Source organism: Cibotium barometz, chromosome 34 (assembly GCF_041138505.1).
Source record: "Cibotium barometz isolate CiBa-2024 chromosome 34, ASM4113850v1, whole genome shotgun sequence".
NCBI lineage: Eukaryota > Viridiplantae > Streptophyta > Polypodiopsida > Cyatheales > Cibotiaceae > Cibotium > Cibotium barometz.
The window spans coordinates 50340033-50357511 of NC_141079.1; the positions used below are offsets into that span (position 1 = coordinate 50340033).

Here is a 17479-nt window from a genome sequence, read left to right on the forward strand (position 1 = left end):
ACTTATTCCCAAAATTCATCTCCTCATTGATCAAAGCGGTTATCGCTACTTGTGTTTATGTAGAAGGCCTCCTCTTGCTGCATATTATCACTAGAGAATAATTTGTTCCCAACATTCATCTTCTCATCAACTGATCAAAAGGGCTATAAGGTCGTGAAAGTTTGGGAAAATTTTATGAGTTTGAATAGATGTCCAAAACTAATCATAGTCTTTTACCAAGCCCCTTCAAAGCGACCAATACCAATTCATCCTTATCAACAACTAGTGCTCCAATAGAGGCAAGCACTTTAATCTTCAATAAGTAATCATTGGTGGTACATAGCTTATTTCTTTGCACATTATGTAGCTCTTGCATTAATTGCATCTTCCTAGCCTTGGTAATTGGACCCTCTAATAGAGAGCCAATACATAACCTTACTAGCCTTCTCATGCTATGCCTTAAAGGCATGTACCAGTTGTGGAGTGGGATTTTCTTCTCATCATCTGTAATAAACCCTCAAAATCTTTTTCCCATGAGGAAGTTTGTCATCTTGAACTTCCATGCTTGGAAGTTGTTCTTGTCCAACTGCTTGCTCATAATGTGGGATAGACTATTTGACTTTGCAACCTATGATATTTTTCACTTGCGCCAATATATTGTATTTTGTAGGCTACAAAGAACTTATATAGTAACTTGTACCAATATATGGTATCTATACTCACAACAATCCTACAATCTCTTATAATTTATCCGGAAGATACATATACAATTATTAAGCAGTACTGTAAACCTGTCAGCTACCTATAGAGATAACACGAATTGGTAACTTGTACCAATATATGGTATCTATACTCACAACAATCCTACAATCTCTTATAATTTATCCGGAAGATACATATACAATTATTAAGCAGTACTGTAAACCTGTCAGCTACCTATAGAGATAACACGAATTGGTGCTCTGATACCATGAGAAAAATGTGGGGGAAAGTATGAGCTTGAGCTCTTTGCATAAGTAAACTTCTTCACACACACATAAAAAAGTAGACAAGTACACAGGAAAGAGATAGATGATTGAATTTTTCATTAACTTCTTACTTCTCTACAACCATAACATAAAGATAAGAGCACATACTATAAGGGAAAGTACTCCACTACTAAAACATACAAGGTCCATAGTGTGAACTCGACTATATGAGCTAGCACTATAACTATGCCATAACCAATTGGTGGCATATCAATAATAATCTCACCAATGGCATAAGTGTGGAGGTGTTATCATGGTGTGTCATCCATATTTGCATTAGTTAAGCTTAATTGTTTAACATTGAGTGATATTTTGGTATATACAACCAAGTGGGGAACTATTCCTAAAAAATAACACATACACTTAAGGTAGCCACGCCTAAGAACAAACAAGCTCCCAAAAACAAGAGTACCCAGCTACATCCCTAGACATTAATATTGCCAAGAGGCATTAAGCCCCAAGTGATAGCAAGAGAAGAGGGTTAGTTCTATGCACGACTACTTTATTTATGTATAAAATGGGTCATTTTGACCTAAGAAATTATTGTCCTTAAAGAATCCATGGCCACAAAAATTGCAAAAAATTATATCCAAAATTTTAATGGAGAGAGAGATGAATTGTTTGAAGCTTTGACTATTGTTAAGATGATGTATAATTTCTCTTGATATAGACAATTTTTGTGACTTGCAATTGCACCATAATGATTCTCTCTATGTTGAAAGAGAGAGAGAGAGAGAGAGAGAGAGAGAGAGAGAGAGAGAGAGAGAGAGAGAGAGAGAGAGGATCTGAATGCGAGTCGAGATAGAGGAATATGCTTACTTGCATTAAGATTAGGTTTGCTTTTATTAACACGCCCCCTTTTATTGCATGCATTGTACGGGGTCACTTGCACGAAAACTTACACCCCTGCATACTTTCTTCTTTGTTCAAACCAATTAAGGGTTTATATCTCATGTATGCAGAAGGGCACATTTGATGTTATTGTTAGTATGCTTTAGGAAAAGATTCTCTCTTTCGGTTCATATTCATGTATGTACAAGATAAAAATTTATTTAACTAGTGTGCTTTTTTTCCAATTTATCGAGATTGCACTCTTTAACATGCTGGGTCATGACTTATATATGCATAAGAAAAATTGAGTTGTGCAACATCAACTTAAAATCGTGTGAGCGCACAAGTGAGTAGGCCAGGGTTTTAAACACCCATTGAAGCTAACCATGCAATGGTTTTTTTTGGACCAATGATTAATTAATTAATTAATTAATTATATATATAACTACAAAATCCTTTTTACATCAAGATCCTCTATACCATCTTACAAGCAATCCCTACTCACTCTTTGCCATCGTTCAACAATCTACATAACAAGTTCCATATGTCATCCTCCATCACAAAGGAGGATTTCCCCCAAGACACGTGGTACTTCAGATGAATGCAAGCCTCCATCATAGCTTCAGTGGTGCACCCTCTGGGTGTCTGTTTCTCCAACACATCCCCTTTTTTAGACCAGATCTTAACAGTGGGTCTTGTCCCCGCATGATTCTCTATAAAGGCCACAAATGTATGATCAACCTGCTTCCCTTTCAAATACCACCTTTTGGTCTTGGGACCAAACTTCACTTGCTTGGGCTTCACATCCAGACAGACCTGCATCATTTCAACTAAAAATAAGGTATCCCTAGTATGCAAGAGGGGCCCCAAGCAAATACAATAACTAGTTGATGCCATTCTGCATCCTCTAACGTCAAATCCAATCCATCAATAACTAGCTTGTTCACACACACCAAACATACTGAATAGAACATGCAATGGTTTTAACCACTTGAGCTAAGGTTGCAAAAGAGCTAATTTTCAAGAGAGGTTTTGCCAAACCATGAGGATTGAGAGGTGTATTTGAAAAGGGCCCAGAGTGGGCGGCGTCCGGGTGAACCCACCCTAAGTTAATAATGATCACATTTGCGAGAAATTCTAGGCATCTATAAAGTGTGCGAATCATGATGGCTTGCTGTCTTTAAAGTGAAGACGGCAACCCAACAGGATTTAGGTATTGCGAAGAGACCCCTGGTGTCGTTTTGTTTTGCCCTTTCGCTCGTCTGTCGCAGAGATCAGGTACGCCAAGCCATGTTCGTCTTGCCTGTTTTTGATCTGGTGGGTTTCTGTTTTTCAAAAGGTCGCACACTGTGCATCTATCCAAGTTGGGTAATTTTGTTTCCTGCGTACCCGGTCCACAGAGACAGAGAATAGTTGTATGAAGTATGCAAGGCCCCATACAAGCAGCCATTGCGTCACGACGGGATATATCCGCATATCCTGCCATCTCTGTGTCTGTGTGAGAGAGAGAGAGAGAGAAAGAAAGAGAGAGATTGGAGGCTGCATAAATGCGATCGAGATTCTGGAAAATAAAAGGCAATCGAGCTTTGAGAGAGAGAGAGAGGGAGAGAATGCAGGTTGCAAAAATGCAATCAAGATTCTGGGAAATGAAATGCAATCAAGCTTTGAACCTCTCTCTCTCTCTCTCTCTCTCTCTCTCTCTCTCTCGCAAAAATGCAATCAAGATTCTGGGAAGTGAAATGCAATCAAGCTTTGAACCCCTCTCTCTCTCTACACACACACACATAGATATATACATACATACATTCATGCACGCATGCATACACACACGTGTGTGTATGTAAGAGAGAGAGAGAGAGCGAGCATGGAGGTTGCAAAAATGCAATCGAGATCCTGGCAAATGAAATGTAATCAAGCTTTGAACCACTAAGATACCTGGCATGGTTGTGGTTAATATCCTACATGATATTGCTATGCCAAAAACCTCCTTTTGGCTTGGGAATAAGTGCGGACTTGACTGCTTCCCCAACATCAAGCGGGTCGCAAGCTTCACAGCCTCCTAAACTCTTATTGGGCATGGTGATTATATTCTCAAGTGAAAGCACACCTTGGAGTGTGCGGCTCAAGGAATCCATGCAAACAGAAGCATTGTTTAGGTCAAGACCAGAAAGCTGGCTGGTTCCGCCATGGGAAGGGGTGACCCTGATTGGCCTATCCCCCAGTCAGAACAGCTGGGGCTGCATCGTCTAACCCCCCTGTCTGTATGGCTCCACCATTGTCAATGTAGGGGTATCATCTTTGGGTCTCCTATTAAACTTGTCAGGACAAAATGTGGACTGAAATTATCTTATTTTCTGCTAGAGTATACAAAGTATTGTGATTGTTAGAGTAGGTGAAGCTGTAATGGATCTCTGAGACAGAAGGTGATTTTACTGAAATTATCTTATTTTCTGTTAGAGTATACGAAGTATTGTGATTTTTAGTAGTTGAAATTAGCGCTATAATGGATCTCTGAGACAGAAAGTGATTTTACTGTCACCTTTGTGCTGTCCGTATTTTGTTTTGCCTTGTAGTGGGTCCGTGTTGGCCATAATGTGTGCTGAGAATAGAGACTTGTTTTGCCTTGCGGTGGGCACATGCTGGCCATAATGTGTGCCCAGAAAAGCGAGGTAGGAAAGTCCCTAAGAAGTAGTGAGCATTGCCAGGGTTGCACACCAAATACGGGGCCATAAGATTAGGGAAGGAGAAGAAGGGCCAGGCAATACATAGGATATTGGAAACTCCTATCCCCTTGGCCAGGTCACAATGAACCTTGTTAAGCATCTGGTATGTCACGGATCGTAGCATCCACTGGAATGTAGACCAGCAAACTCTGTCCAAGGCAAGACAGCAAGCAGGAATTAACGAGGCAGAAGGAGCAGGGAGCAGAAGCATGGAATGCAATGAGGCTGCTTAAAGCAGTAGCAATTTATCCTGCAGGAGCAGTCTACAGACATGTGAGACACCCATTTCGGTCTAATTGAACCTGTCTTGTACTGAGTGATCTGACCAATGGATGATCTTTGACACAAATTGAGAGTTTGAGACCTGCACATTCAATGAGAGTTCAGCTTCGCAACATGTGACATCAGTAGAGTGGTGGGGTATGCCAATGAGCTCTTTTCATTGTAGACAAATCCATTGCATGAGTTTAGGTTCCGAAGCATAATGGAGTTGCTATAATTCACCTGCAGACAATGCTAAATGAAATGAGTTTTTTTTTAGTTTGGCATCTCGCCTTATTTTGATGCTGATAGACCTGAAGTCTCTTCAAAAAGTCGCTTTTAAAAGTACAATTTCAAAATATCATGATTTGCTAGAAGTGCTTATGTTAAGGAGCTTAACGTCAGTGTACTATTTTTTTGTTGTTGAGAGATTTACACCCATGCACGTGTAAGCGGGTCCTCCCCCTACTCGTCTTTGCTTCATTCAGAATTTTATCATTAGAAAATTTGAGTGTAATTTTTTTTTTTGGTAAAGCATAGCTCAATTTTTGAGTGTTTTGATGGTTGCAGCTGTCTTACATTGGCGGACATGGAAGAATGTTGTGTTGTCTGTGCTGAGCCCCTTGAATGGGTTGGGTATGGTGTATGTGGTCATCGAGATGTGTGCTCCATATGTATAGCAAGGCTGCGATTCGTTCTTAATGACAAGCATTGTTGTATTTGCAAACAAGAGTGCACTTCTGTGTTCATGACTAAGGTAATTGATGTTTATGGGATGCATTAGTGCTTATGGTGAGACAGTGTACTATGTAAGGAATCAAGATGTTATGTTTTTGTATTGATGTTTATGGGATGCATTAGCGCTTATGGTGAGACAGTGTACTATGTAAGAAATCAAGATGTTATGTTTGTGTGTGTGTGTGTGTGTGTGTGTGTGTGTGTGTGTGTGAGAGAGAGAGAGAGAGAGAGAGAGAGAGAGAGAGAGAGAGAGATTAAGCGTCTACTAAAGACCCAATGGGCCTACGAGACCAAAGTGATACAATAATATCCATGGCATATCTCATCATTGAACGGAAAATAAAATAGGACAAATCAGAACTATGTCACTGGAGTAATACAAAACTGTTCATGGAAATCTCATCATGGAATACAAGGAACGTGAAACATGAGAGGAGCATCAGCCCTCAATGGATGGTATAACACTCTCAAAAATATCAAGAATGGGGCTAATGAGGATGGCTGAGAGGTCCCCCTCAGCTATGTCAGGAAAGAGAAATACATTAGTGTCTATGGAAGGACAAAATGTCCTATGAGACCAAATATATAACATAAAGACCATAGAGGTCTTGAGCCAAGTCTCCAATCCAAGAGGAAAATATTTCAATGAAAAATTCTACTAGTCAGGTAGAAAAACTGTAGTAATCAGAGAGAATCCTCTCATAAAGAATTATAAACATTTCTTGGTTTTGGTTATCCTCAGTGTGTGTTGTGTGTGTGTGTGTGTGTGTGTGTGTGTGTGGAGAGAGAGAGAGAGAGAGAGAGAGAGAGAGAGAGAGAGTTATCCTAATGTTTGTCGAAGGCCAAAGTGACCTATGAGACCAAATAAAGACCATGGCGGTCTTTAGCCAATTCTGTGGTCTAGGAAAAGAACACATTTAAGAAAACATCCTTTTAATCAATTAGTAAATCTGCAAAGGCCAAGTATCAAGTGCAGTCGCCTTAACAAAGAACCATCTGGTCTTGGTTTGTGTGTGGGTTTGGACTTATGAAAATCCACAATGAGAGCTCTACACTCAATATGTGTGTGTGTGTGTGTGAGAGAGAGAGAGAGAGAGAGAGAGAGAGAGAGAGAGAGAGAGAGATTGGTTGTGAAGGCAAGAACTCTATAACTCTGAAATGGGCATTTTGGTAGCTGTGAAAAGGAGTTTGATTGTGAAACAATAAGCATTTTCTCTTTTTAATAGCTCTATTAGGAATGCATGTTAGGTAACTCTGTGATAAGCTGGTCAACGGCTTATAGTTGCATTGGTAAGTGCAGGCACTGGGAGATTTTACCAAAGTTGTCAGAGATTTTGAATCTTTGCATGATCGTGGTGATCTTTGGTGTGAGAGCAATACACATGCGTACTTTGATGATAAGGAACATTTTGAAATGGTAAAAGCTATGTGCCGCCTTTCTTGTCAAATATGTGAAGAAGCAGAAGCTGCTGAGTCTGGCAAAGATTTTGTGAAGAAGGGTTTTGTTTTTAGAAGTCTTGATCTGTTGCGACGGCATCTTCTAATTGGGCATAAAGTTCAAATGTGCGGTCTTTGCTTGGAAGGACGGAAGGTGACTTACACACTTGTCCTTTTTATCAAGCTTACTGTTCCTATGTGTCCCAATTTAATTATGAAGGCTTTTAGTTTGGTTTAAATGGGTGCACATGCTTTGACTGACGATTTACTGAGTCCCATGCACTTTGAGATTGGTTAGTCACGATTTGGTGTGACCAGCAGCCTTGTATGGAGCACCTTTTTGGGCGGTTGATCTCCCATCCTTTGAGTGTATCCAGGTGGAGAGACTGTAGGTCATAGGTCACATATTTCACTGTAGACACAACATACTGTCCATCCTACATCATATCAAACTAGCCAAGTTTGCGTCATTTCAGCTGGTCACATACATATAAAGTGTACATAGACATGTGGTGTCAAGGTGCAGTGCGCAGAAATGCTCGTCTTGACTTTCTTCAAAGTACAAATTTGAGAATGCTTAGAGAAGGAGAGAGGAAGGATAATGACAGTAGAAAACTTGATGAAACTAATCTATACTGCATATTTCTAAACTGTTTAAAGGTTTCAAACTTGCCAAAAATCTTGCCAGGTCTGGTAATTACTGAATTACTTGCTAAGCTTTTGGCTCTGAGAGTGTTGGATTGTTGTGTGTGCTGCCTTTGGGCCTGGATCTGATGTGCTTTGGGGATGGTTTAACTGCTCTTCAGGTCTTGTTTCGTCTCCCGTACTGGCTGCTGGGGAAGATGTGTAAAAAATGTGTAGTATGGGAAGAGAAGGGAAAGAGGGGGGAGGGGGAGCAGACGCTTTGGGGATGGTTAACTGCTCTTCAGGTCTGGTTTCGTCTCCCGTACTGGCTGCTGGGGAAGATGTGTAAAAAATTTTTAGTATGGGAAGAGAAGGGAAAGAGGGGGGAGGGGGAGTGGACGCTTGCTTTTGAATGTGTCTTGGCCTTAGAGAGCCCCCTCAAAATTGGGCCTTTGGCCGAGGGGACCCTAAAGGGGTTGGCTGGCATACTCAACCATAATTAGTAGCTCTACCATGAGGCTTGCAACTGAGTTTTCAAGATGATGAAGTTAATACTCCCTTATACTTACCTTGGACTCTGGAGAGGCAGATTATCCTTGATGCCTCACTAGGGTTGGTGTTAATACAATTAGTGAAACTAAGGAAAGTCTTGATGGTTCTTTCAACCCAATTCATTGTGCATTATTGAACTATATAAACCTTGCAAATTTGCCAACATTTGTCTCGATAGAGCTCTTCTTTGCTACAGAAGTTCAGGTTGGGTTCTAAAATCAGTGAAGTTTGGAATCCTGTTTTTCAATGATGAAGTATTTATTTCCTTCCTTTAATTCATCTGATGTTGAACTTTTGAATGATAAATACAGATCTTTATTTGTGAGCAAAAGCTTTACAACAGGGCTCAAATGGACCGTCATCTATCAAAAGGAGACTCAGAGGTTGATGGCATTGGCGAAGAAAGAGGAGGTTTTACTGGTCATCCAATGTGTAATTTCTGCCGAAGTAGATTCTACAGTGACAATGAACTTTATCATCATATGTCTGTGGACCACTACATCTGTCACATCTGTCAGCGGTAAGTGTTTACTTGACCAGTTTGTGGTATTTATAAGCTTTTCGATCATCATGAAGCTTGTGTTTGGCCTTAGATGTGCGTGTGATGACTACTGAGGCATTGTGATAGGTTAGATACATGCAAGTGTGAGCCCTAGTTTTATGAAGGACAGGGCGATTGTGTATATATAGTCGAGGAGAGATGCACTAATGGTGGTGCATTGCATGCCTCTGATGAGAGCATTCAGTGTGCCGAGGCAAAGGCCTATGAGAATGATAGTTCGGGAACAGTAGGAGCAAGGTGTGGGCAGAAGATATGGAGCAATAGAAATTAGCAGCACTTAAGGTGGTGAAAGTGGTGCAAAATGGGCCAGAAATGTGCCTTTACTTAAGCATGTGGCTGGGTTGAGAAATAGGAGGGCATTTTTTTGGGTGGAAAAATGGGAAAATGCAGACAATTGGACTGCAGTTTGTTTGTCCTCAAATAATTATTCCCGCTAAATTGTATCTCACTATGCTAATTTCATTTTGGTTTTACTGCTAATTTGTTGCTTGTTGCCATGTGCATCTGATGATGGCTGATTGCTTACATGTGAACTTTGCCTCCGGTTTAAAACCAGATTGCGTCCAGGCCATTATGATTATTTTCGCAATTATGATGATTTAGAGGTGAAGTTGTATCTCAAAGTGTCCTTCCCGCCCTTATTTTTTTCCCCTGAAGCTGTATAATCTAATTGTTGTTCATGGCCTACTTTGCGCACGCAGGTTCACTTCAGACACGAACATGCTCTTTGTGAACATCCAGATTGTCTGGCCAAAAAGTTTGTGGTATTTACCTCTGATTCAGAGCTTAAGGTAACACTTATTCCAAGCATCTCCCTTGTTGTGATCATGAACATGCACACCATTTTTTCTATCAAAATACACCAGTTGGTGCTTAATTTTTAACAATGCATCACTCATGCTGTATTGAAATCCCAGTTGCATACCGCTTTGTTTTGATAGATTCATTGGGATTCTTGCAGAGGCACAATGCATTGATGCATGGAGGCAACATGTCGAGGTCTCAAAGAAATGCAGCTTTGCAAGTATGTATGCAAATGTGTGTGTACTTGTGGTTCTTAGCAGAAGTCATTAGCAATATTGTCTTGGTACTCGCAAGCGGGAAATCAACGTCCTTCAGTTTCTTTCTTCTAAGCATAAAAGTAGCTTCTTGTGTTGTATGTTGTTGGTGAGCAGATTCCAGTTAGCTTCCAGTACCGCCGGCCGATTCAAGGTCGTGGGCCTGCCCTCAGTGGTGCAAACTATTCAAACAGCCAATTATCAATGGGGGCACATGGCAGTATGGTGTCAAATGCTGTGGAATCTGGAGTAGGGGATTATCTGCCTTTTTGCAATGGCACAAGCTCTCATGATACCAAAATCTCTGTGGCCGAATCATCAGCTAGGGGTGATGAAAGCTCTTCTGGAATTGAAGCTTCCCATTACCTCGTAGCTGCTGGTGGCACTGGGTTACCTTGTCTAGAAGAAGCTGCATTTCCTCCCCTTCCAGGATCTAAGCATGCAAGGCGCAAAGCAAAGCAACACGCACGAGGAGCTACAGTAGCTATGGCTGCAGTGCTTGGGGGCCGTGATGGTGGAAGGCGTTCCTCTACCTCATCATGGCAGAGCCAAGTGCATGGGAGAACCGAAGGCGAGCCATCAAGAAGCAATATTAGTAATGTAACTACACCGAATCGATGGTCGCAAGCTCCAGCAAGAAACACACCTAATCAGGAAGTGGTGACTGTTATACGCTCTGCAACTGCAGCGAGTGGAAGGAATTCAACACCCACCAGTGATGAAAGAGTCGACGGCAGATTACCTGTTTCTGAATCCCCGTCTATGGGTGAAACACACAATGGTGATGTTGCTCACCTTACAAATGCGGTCCGTATTGCCAACAAGGCACTTATTGAGTGTATCCTGTTGAAATTGGGAGATGATGAGAAGCTTTTCACGGCGTTTAAGGATCTCTCTGCACAATTCAAAAGAGGGAAGATAGATGCAAGTGTCTACTACAAGCATATCATAAGTTTGGGATTATGGGATCTTGTGCCAGAATTAGCACGTTTATGTCCGGACCCTGAGAAGCAAAGGGATTTATTAGAGGCTTATGAGAAAGGACAGAAAGACAAACGATCAAGTGCTTTGAAAGACGACTTTCCCTCAATGGAGAGGAGGGAAATTACTCAAAGCGGTGCTAGACGTGCAAAAGATGCTGTAAAAGAGGATGCATTCGATCCAACTTCAATACAGTCAGCTGTGAGTGCAACAGCTGCTCTTAGGCTTACGGACAGGGGAGGAACTAATGGCGATAATGATGATGTAGAGGTACTCTCTAAGGATGGGTACCGTGATCTCAAAGGAAAACACAGAGCCGAGTCGAGTTCTTCCAGGTCATGGTATAGTGTCGGAAGCTCATCAGGAAACGGTGCCCAAAACAACCCAACAAAGGTTCTGGTGAAGGGCATGACACCTGCAGATTGTCCTGGACTGATGCATGAATCCATTCCATCTGGTGTGGAAAAATCTTGGAGCTGTAGTGTGTGTACCTTAGAGAACAAGGAGTTGAACAGTCATTGTGCAGCCTGTGAAACCAGTCGCTCTGATGCAGCCAATTCAGCAGCAAGGGTTCCAGCACAAGGGCATGAAAAACGGAAAAAGAAAACTTCCAAGTTTGAAAGAGCTCGGCTGGATGATGGCTCACTAGGTCTGTCACTAGAGTCAAGGGGGCCTGATCCTGCCATGTGCAATCCAGCACCATCAGCTCAGAGATCAAGCAACCGTGGAGCTTGGAAAAATGGGGGTGGCCAGCGGCTTGTGGCATTGGCACAAAGAGAGGCTGTTATTGAGTCTGCTTGGAAAATGTCGTAATGGTTTTTTTTCTTGCTTGAGGTTGGTGAGAAGATTTGGAGGCGGCAACTGGTATAATTCTTGTGTTTTGCACTGATTAATGTATTTAGTTATGCTGGTCCTAATTTTGGAGTTGGCAAACCATCCGTGCAAATTTTGAATAAATGCGAAGCTTATGTTTGTGGCTTGTTCTTTAGCTTTGTTTACAAGCCTTTGTTTCCATCATCTTCAATATTTGCCTAGTGGGCAGACCTTAGAGCAAGTTGCATGGCTGACTGAAATATTTGGAAAACGAACATTAGTCCACTATCGGTTGAAAGGCGACCCAGTATCAGAAAAAAACCATTCTTGAGTGTAATTTTCACGGCTCGAATTGAGAAAAACTGGTTGCAATTTTGCCTAGCCTTGAATTTAAAGATTCAAAATTTTGACCAATGAATCTTATGCATTTTTTCAATAAATTGAAGGTCAGCCTTTTTTTCACTGGTTAGAAAAAAATTTGTTTTTGACACGGGAAAGGTCTTAGCATATTGGATGTCCCTTGTATTCTCTTTTAGTTTATGGTAGAGCTAAACAATTACCCCATATGTGGATAAAAAATAGCACCAAATCCTATGTAAGCAAGGGTTGGCTGTAACTCTCGTGTGTTGATGAGCCAACTTTGCGTGGCTTTGGACCAAGACTACTAGGCCTTGAGGTGGGTCTTGGGCTTGTTGACCTTTGTAGGTTGATACCACGTGTGGTATGGTGGTGGTCTAGTGATATGAAGGCCTCATGCTATGGTGTGCACGTCACTCTTTCAAGCTTGGGGGTGGCTTGATGTAGGGAGCCAATGGTTGGGAGGGGAGTTTGTCTACTGTTTTCCGTGTGGCTCGTGTGTGCATGTTTGAGTGCTCTCGATGTAAGATAATTGTGGCCTAGCATCATGAAGATGTTATGGTTGGTGTAAGAGCCTGCCTGTAATCACACAGAGAGCTATGGAGGTCATTCTCACAACATGGATGGCTTTATGGTATGTTGATTTGCAAAATCATGTGGATATTCTTTTTCTTTACTCATGTAGGAGAAAAAGAGATTTAATAGCAACCCATATTGATCTCTACTTCTAGTGGAGGAGAAGGTCATCTCCCTTGTGGAAGAGGGTGAGACTGGTTGATCCTCGGCAATTATGGTGAGAAAACACGTTGCTTTCACTACATGCTTTTCTGACTTGAGTTTCTTTTTAAAAAAACATAATAGAGGGGAGACGAGGCTTTTTTTTTCCCAAGCCAATCTGGAGGCTAGCCGCTTCATGGTGACGGGTAGACCCTGTTGGCAGACGCGCTATCGGAAGGATCTCCTTTGTCTATGACTAGTTGCTGTGTGAGGGCGGCTTCTCACATTGCCGTATCCTACTGTGGCTTTCAAAGTTGGGTAGACCTCCTTTGGCGTTGCCTTGCTTTGGTGTTGGCATCTCTGTGATCAGCAGACTGCTTCCACCTCCTAGGCCTTAATTGCCTCCTCTTCTACCCACATCATTGCGCTGCCTTAAGTGCGCCCCAGGGCCTAGGTGGACAGCATCACATGCAGCCAACCTACCAAGATGTCCCTAGTAGGGTCACAAAGGGCTGTTCAATGACCCATACAGCACAGTCATATGCACGTACGATGCACCCGAGGAATGTGAACACAATGGCCTCTTTTGTCCAAGAGAAAAAAAGATGCATGCTATGCTAGACAGAAGCATAACCTGGTCCTCCAACCAAACATCCCTTCTCTCTTTGCAGCACAACCAGGAGCTAGGCTTCAATAGATGAAAGAGGAGAGCTCCCTGTAGATCTGGTACTACCCCATGCAAGGAATGATTTGAGGGTGAATTTGGGTGGGTGGCTTGAGAGTGTCTCTACTATGTATGTGTGCATTGTGAATGCCCATGTTGCCTTTCGCGACTGCCGTCTGCCATCATGACTACTAAAATGCAAGGTGGAAAGGCATTATTCTAAGCAGATTGCTGCTAGGGTGGGACTTAAAACGTAATCCTTATGGGTTGCTTTTCCTAATGTGGCTAAGCAACAATATAGTATTGGGTGCTTGTACTTGAAGTGGTTTGATTCAAGGACTCTTAAAGCCATATAAGTCGTCAATTGCATGAGATAGAATGAAGTGAATGTTGGTTCTAACTCTAGAAGAACTTGGAGCAGACTTGCTTTTTGAATGAGATTAGATAAGTGCCAATTGCTTATAATAGAAGAGTTTGGTTGGGGCTATAGTTTAACATAGTGGTCCAATGAAATCACTTTTATCTTGGATTGAGTCCGAAATAGAGTGATAAAGGCATTAAACCAATTTGTCTTATGAATTGCATGATCTAAATCTTCTACAGGATGCCACACTACTAGATGTGATGATAAAATACTTAGCTGAGCTATTGAGGATTCACAATCCATGTGTTGGCTGGGCTATTGAAGATTCACTATCCACGTGTGCTACTAAGATAATGATTGCATGTTTTGGCATTAAGAAATTATGATACTATCATGGTTTGATGGATTACACACACCTTAAGCATTGTGATAATGAAATTGACTACCAAGGTTGAGTGTTTATGTGAGGTAAACTCTATGTTTTGTTTTTATCCACAAGAAAATGCTCAATTGAGAGATTGTACTCCAAATTATACTTTAAGGGACTTGTAAGAACGAGAAGGTTCTAACGACTTTTCTTTGATCAAATCTATATAATAATGTCTCAATTGTTAAGATTTATTGTGGCTGAGTGATTATCAAGCTTGAATTTGTTTCCTTGTGTTTCCATGCAAAAACATTTTGAGTTTGTTTGAGTACGCACATAATGGAGATGGCAGTTGTGAGCAAACTCTTTGGGACTATTTCTTTGGGATCTAGCTGAGTGATTATGAAGCTCGAATTTGTTTCCTTGGGTATCCATGCAAAAACATTTTGACTTTGTTTGAGTACACATAATGGAGATGGCAGTTGTGAGCGTTTAAACTCTTGAAGTCAAGTGTGAGATAGTGTCATTCACAAATACCAACCTTTATAGTTCTTCTCTCTCTCTATAATAGGTACATAATCTAGATTTGGATTCTCACAAGAGGTGATTTTTTTGGAGAGTGTCACTTGAAGGTATTTGTTGACTCATGGGCTATGGTTCATATACAGTGGCATTATAATAGGTTTATAGTCCTTGTCAATCTCATTTGTGTGTTGTTTGCCTAAGTCGGAATTAGTAACTTGTTCCAATCATTGTATTTCTCGCATAATTGCACTTAACGATGTACTCAAGGGATGACTAAGCCAAGTGAAGGCTGTCATATCCATCCAATGTGCGCTTAGACTAGCTTAGATAAGGTTAGACAATAAGTGGGTGCCCATTATGCATTTATGGAATCATCCATGTATGCGCAAAGTAAGCTTCGATCGCCCGGGTTTAGAACAACATCCCAATCTAAACCCATCTAGGAGAATTCATAAATAATGAGAAACATGGGAATATTAAATTCCATGAATTTACTCCTCATAACACTTATCCCATGAAAACAAAATCAGAGGCATTTTCTTATTTTCAATACTTTCTTGCTTTGGTCGAGAATGAAGCTGGTTTAAAAGTCCGAACTCTCCGTACAACTAAAGGGAGAATATTTGTTGATGTTTTTAAAGACTTTTTGGCATAATAAGGCATTAAGCATCAATGTCATAAGAGATGATTTTTGGAGAGATTGTGAAGTGTCGCTTAAAGGTATTTGGTGCATCATAAGTTAGGTTTGTTGACTCACGGGCTAGTGCATCGGTTTCCATGGTATATAAATTACATTGTATTGATTAGAAATTATTATTTGACATACATTTTAGGAAAATTTATATATCAAGAGAACAAAAGCTTAAGATTAGGATATAGCATTTCTAATTTTAGAAACTCTCCATGGGAGAATTAAAGAAGTAAGTGAATAACATAAACTTTTGAGAGTACTCTAAAATGTTCTCTTTATCAAGGATAGTTGAGTGGTCTTATTGTCCTTTGGTTCTCTTTATCAAGGATAGTTGAGTGGTCTTCTTGTCCTTATAGTTGAGTGGTCTTATTGTCCTTATAAGCTTAATATAAAAATTGACCGTGGTTATGGTAATTGCCAAGATTAAGAGTGGACAAGAGGTTGTTTGAAATTATAATAAGTGGATATGTGATGTAAGATTCAATGGTCAAAGTGTGCTAGTCCATGAGCTATGTGCTAGTTTAACTGAAGGGAAAATTGGTTTGGAATGTTGATGATGTTTTTTGGCATGTGTCATTAGTAAATGGCCACATGGAAAATAGTTAGAATCAATGGGTTCAAATGACAAAGGCATACCTATTGAGGGGTAGTGATCTTTAGTGTGACTTGGGTCCTTGATGCTATGAATCTTACAAGGAAACTATTCTAATTGCTCTACAAGAACTAGATAGGGTGTGGATCGATGGAAATTTTGAATTCTTTGAGTTCTTTATGTGGACATCTATAGGGTGTAGTTTGAAGGTAAAAATGAGAAGATTCACATTGCCTAGATCTCAAGGGAGTTGGTTGGGTCATTCATGTGTAAATATGTTGACACCAATAATAAGAGAACTGTGCATAATAGTATTTCCTTGATGGCGTATAAACCATCCGCATGTGAAACTCTAAAATATGGATACTATTTTTTGATGGATAATTATACTCCCAAAATTTCCATACATGTGAGACCCCTATCCCTCTATCTATGGCAACGGAATCACACTAAGGTTGGAGCGACTCATTCAGGGCCTCATATCACAATGTCCTAACACTTGGCTATCCGTTAGTTTCTCTTAGTCTGACTAGAATAATCCTTAGGTAGGAAAGGCGAATGATTCCTCTAGGTGTATTCCTTTCATAATTCTCACAAAGCAGGTCACATCGAGCTGCTCCTCCGGGCTCAACAAGATGTCATCACTCCTCCATTATGAACGCAATATGACTATCCTTATTCATGACTTCCCAACTACTTGTCCCAGGTTTTTCTCGCTCTAAAAGATAGAGATACACCCTTTTCTTGATTAAAGTGTTCTCAACCTTTTTGAGTGAGTCAAGGGTTATTTAGGTATTTCTCTCTCTAAGAATCTTCTTTTTCCTGAGAGAGTTGGACTTAATCTAAACATTTTTGATGCCAAATAGATTTCCTTGAGATAATCCTAGGATGTTAAGTTATTCCTATGCTTAATCCTACTTGCTCAAGGGGTCTTTTTACTTTCTTTTTCTTAATTTCCTTCTTCTCTCTCTAGAATTCTACTTGAGGGATTCTTATCTCTTTAGAATTCTTTGCATTGATTTTTAAAAATAATTCTAAGAATTCCACTAAACATCTTTAACTAATCTAAGGCCTTCTTTATCCACCTAAAGTCATTTTCTCTCTCAAACCCTAACCTATATTTTCTCTCTCTACTCCTAGGTTTTTTTCCTAAAAATAATAATTATTAAGAAATCTTGATTCCCGCTTGATTTATATCCTTCTAACCAAATTTCCTTTGAAGAGGGTCATTTTATACACATTTATGTGTACCATATGCACATTTTCCCGCTTGATTTATATCCTTCTAACCAAATTTCCTTTGAAGAGGGTCATTTTATACACATTTATGTGTACCATATGCACATTTGTGTGCATCCACAAGATACACACTTGTGCACATATTTCAACGAACATCATTAATTTGGAATCAATTAATTTCTAAAAATCAAACTGTTTATTCTACCCTATCTCATAAATTTTAAGACAATCAATTTCTCTAAAATTCAAGCTTTATCCTTAGACTAGGTTTTTATCCTAAGGTCAATTTGATAAATTAAACATAAGAAGGATTAAATTAATCCTTCATTCAAAGTCTATTCTAAGATTTAGAATTAACACGGTACTCCTCTAATTA

The 17479-nt window shown here is 40.3% G+C and overlaps 1 protein-coding gene across 1 annotated transcript; it reads left to right on the forward strand.

Moving 5' to 3' along the window:
• Positions 1-2977: 2977 nt before the first annotated feature.
• LOC147619148 (uncharacterized) lies at positions 2978-11762 on the forward strand. The gene is made up of 8 exons (XM_086774328.1): positions 2978-3116; positions 5393-5579; positions 6861-7151; positions 8485-8693; positions 9292-9340; positions 9437-9526; positions 9697-9759; positions 9911-11762. The coding sequence occupies exons 2-8, from the start codon at positions 5412-5414 to the stop codon at positions 11585-11587; spliced, it is 2547 nt and encodes an 848-aa protein (XP_086630454.1). The 5' UTR covers positions 2978-3116; positions 5393-5411; the 3' UTR covers positions 11588-11762.
• The last annotated feature ends 5717 nt before the right edge of the window (positions 11763-17479 follow it).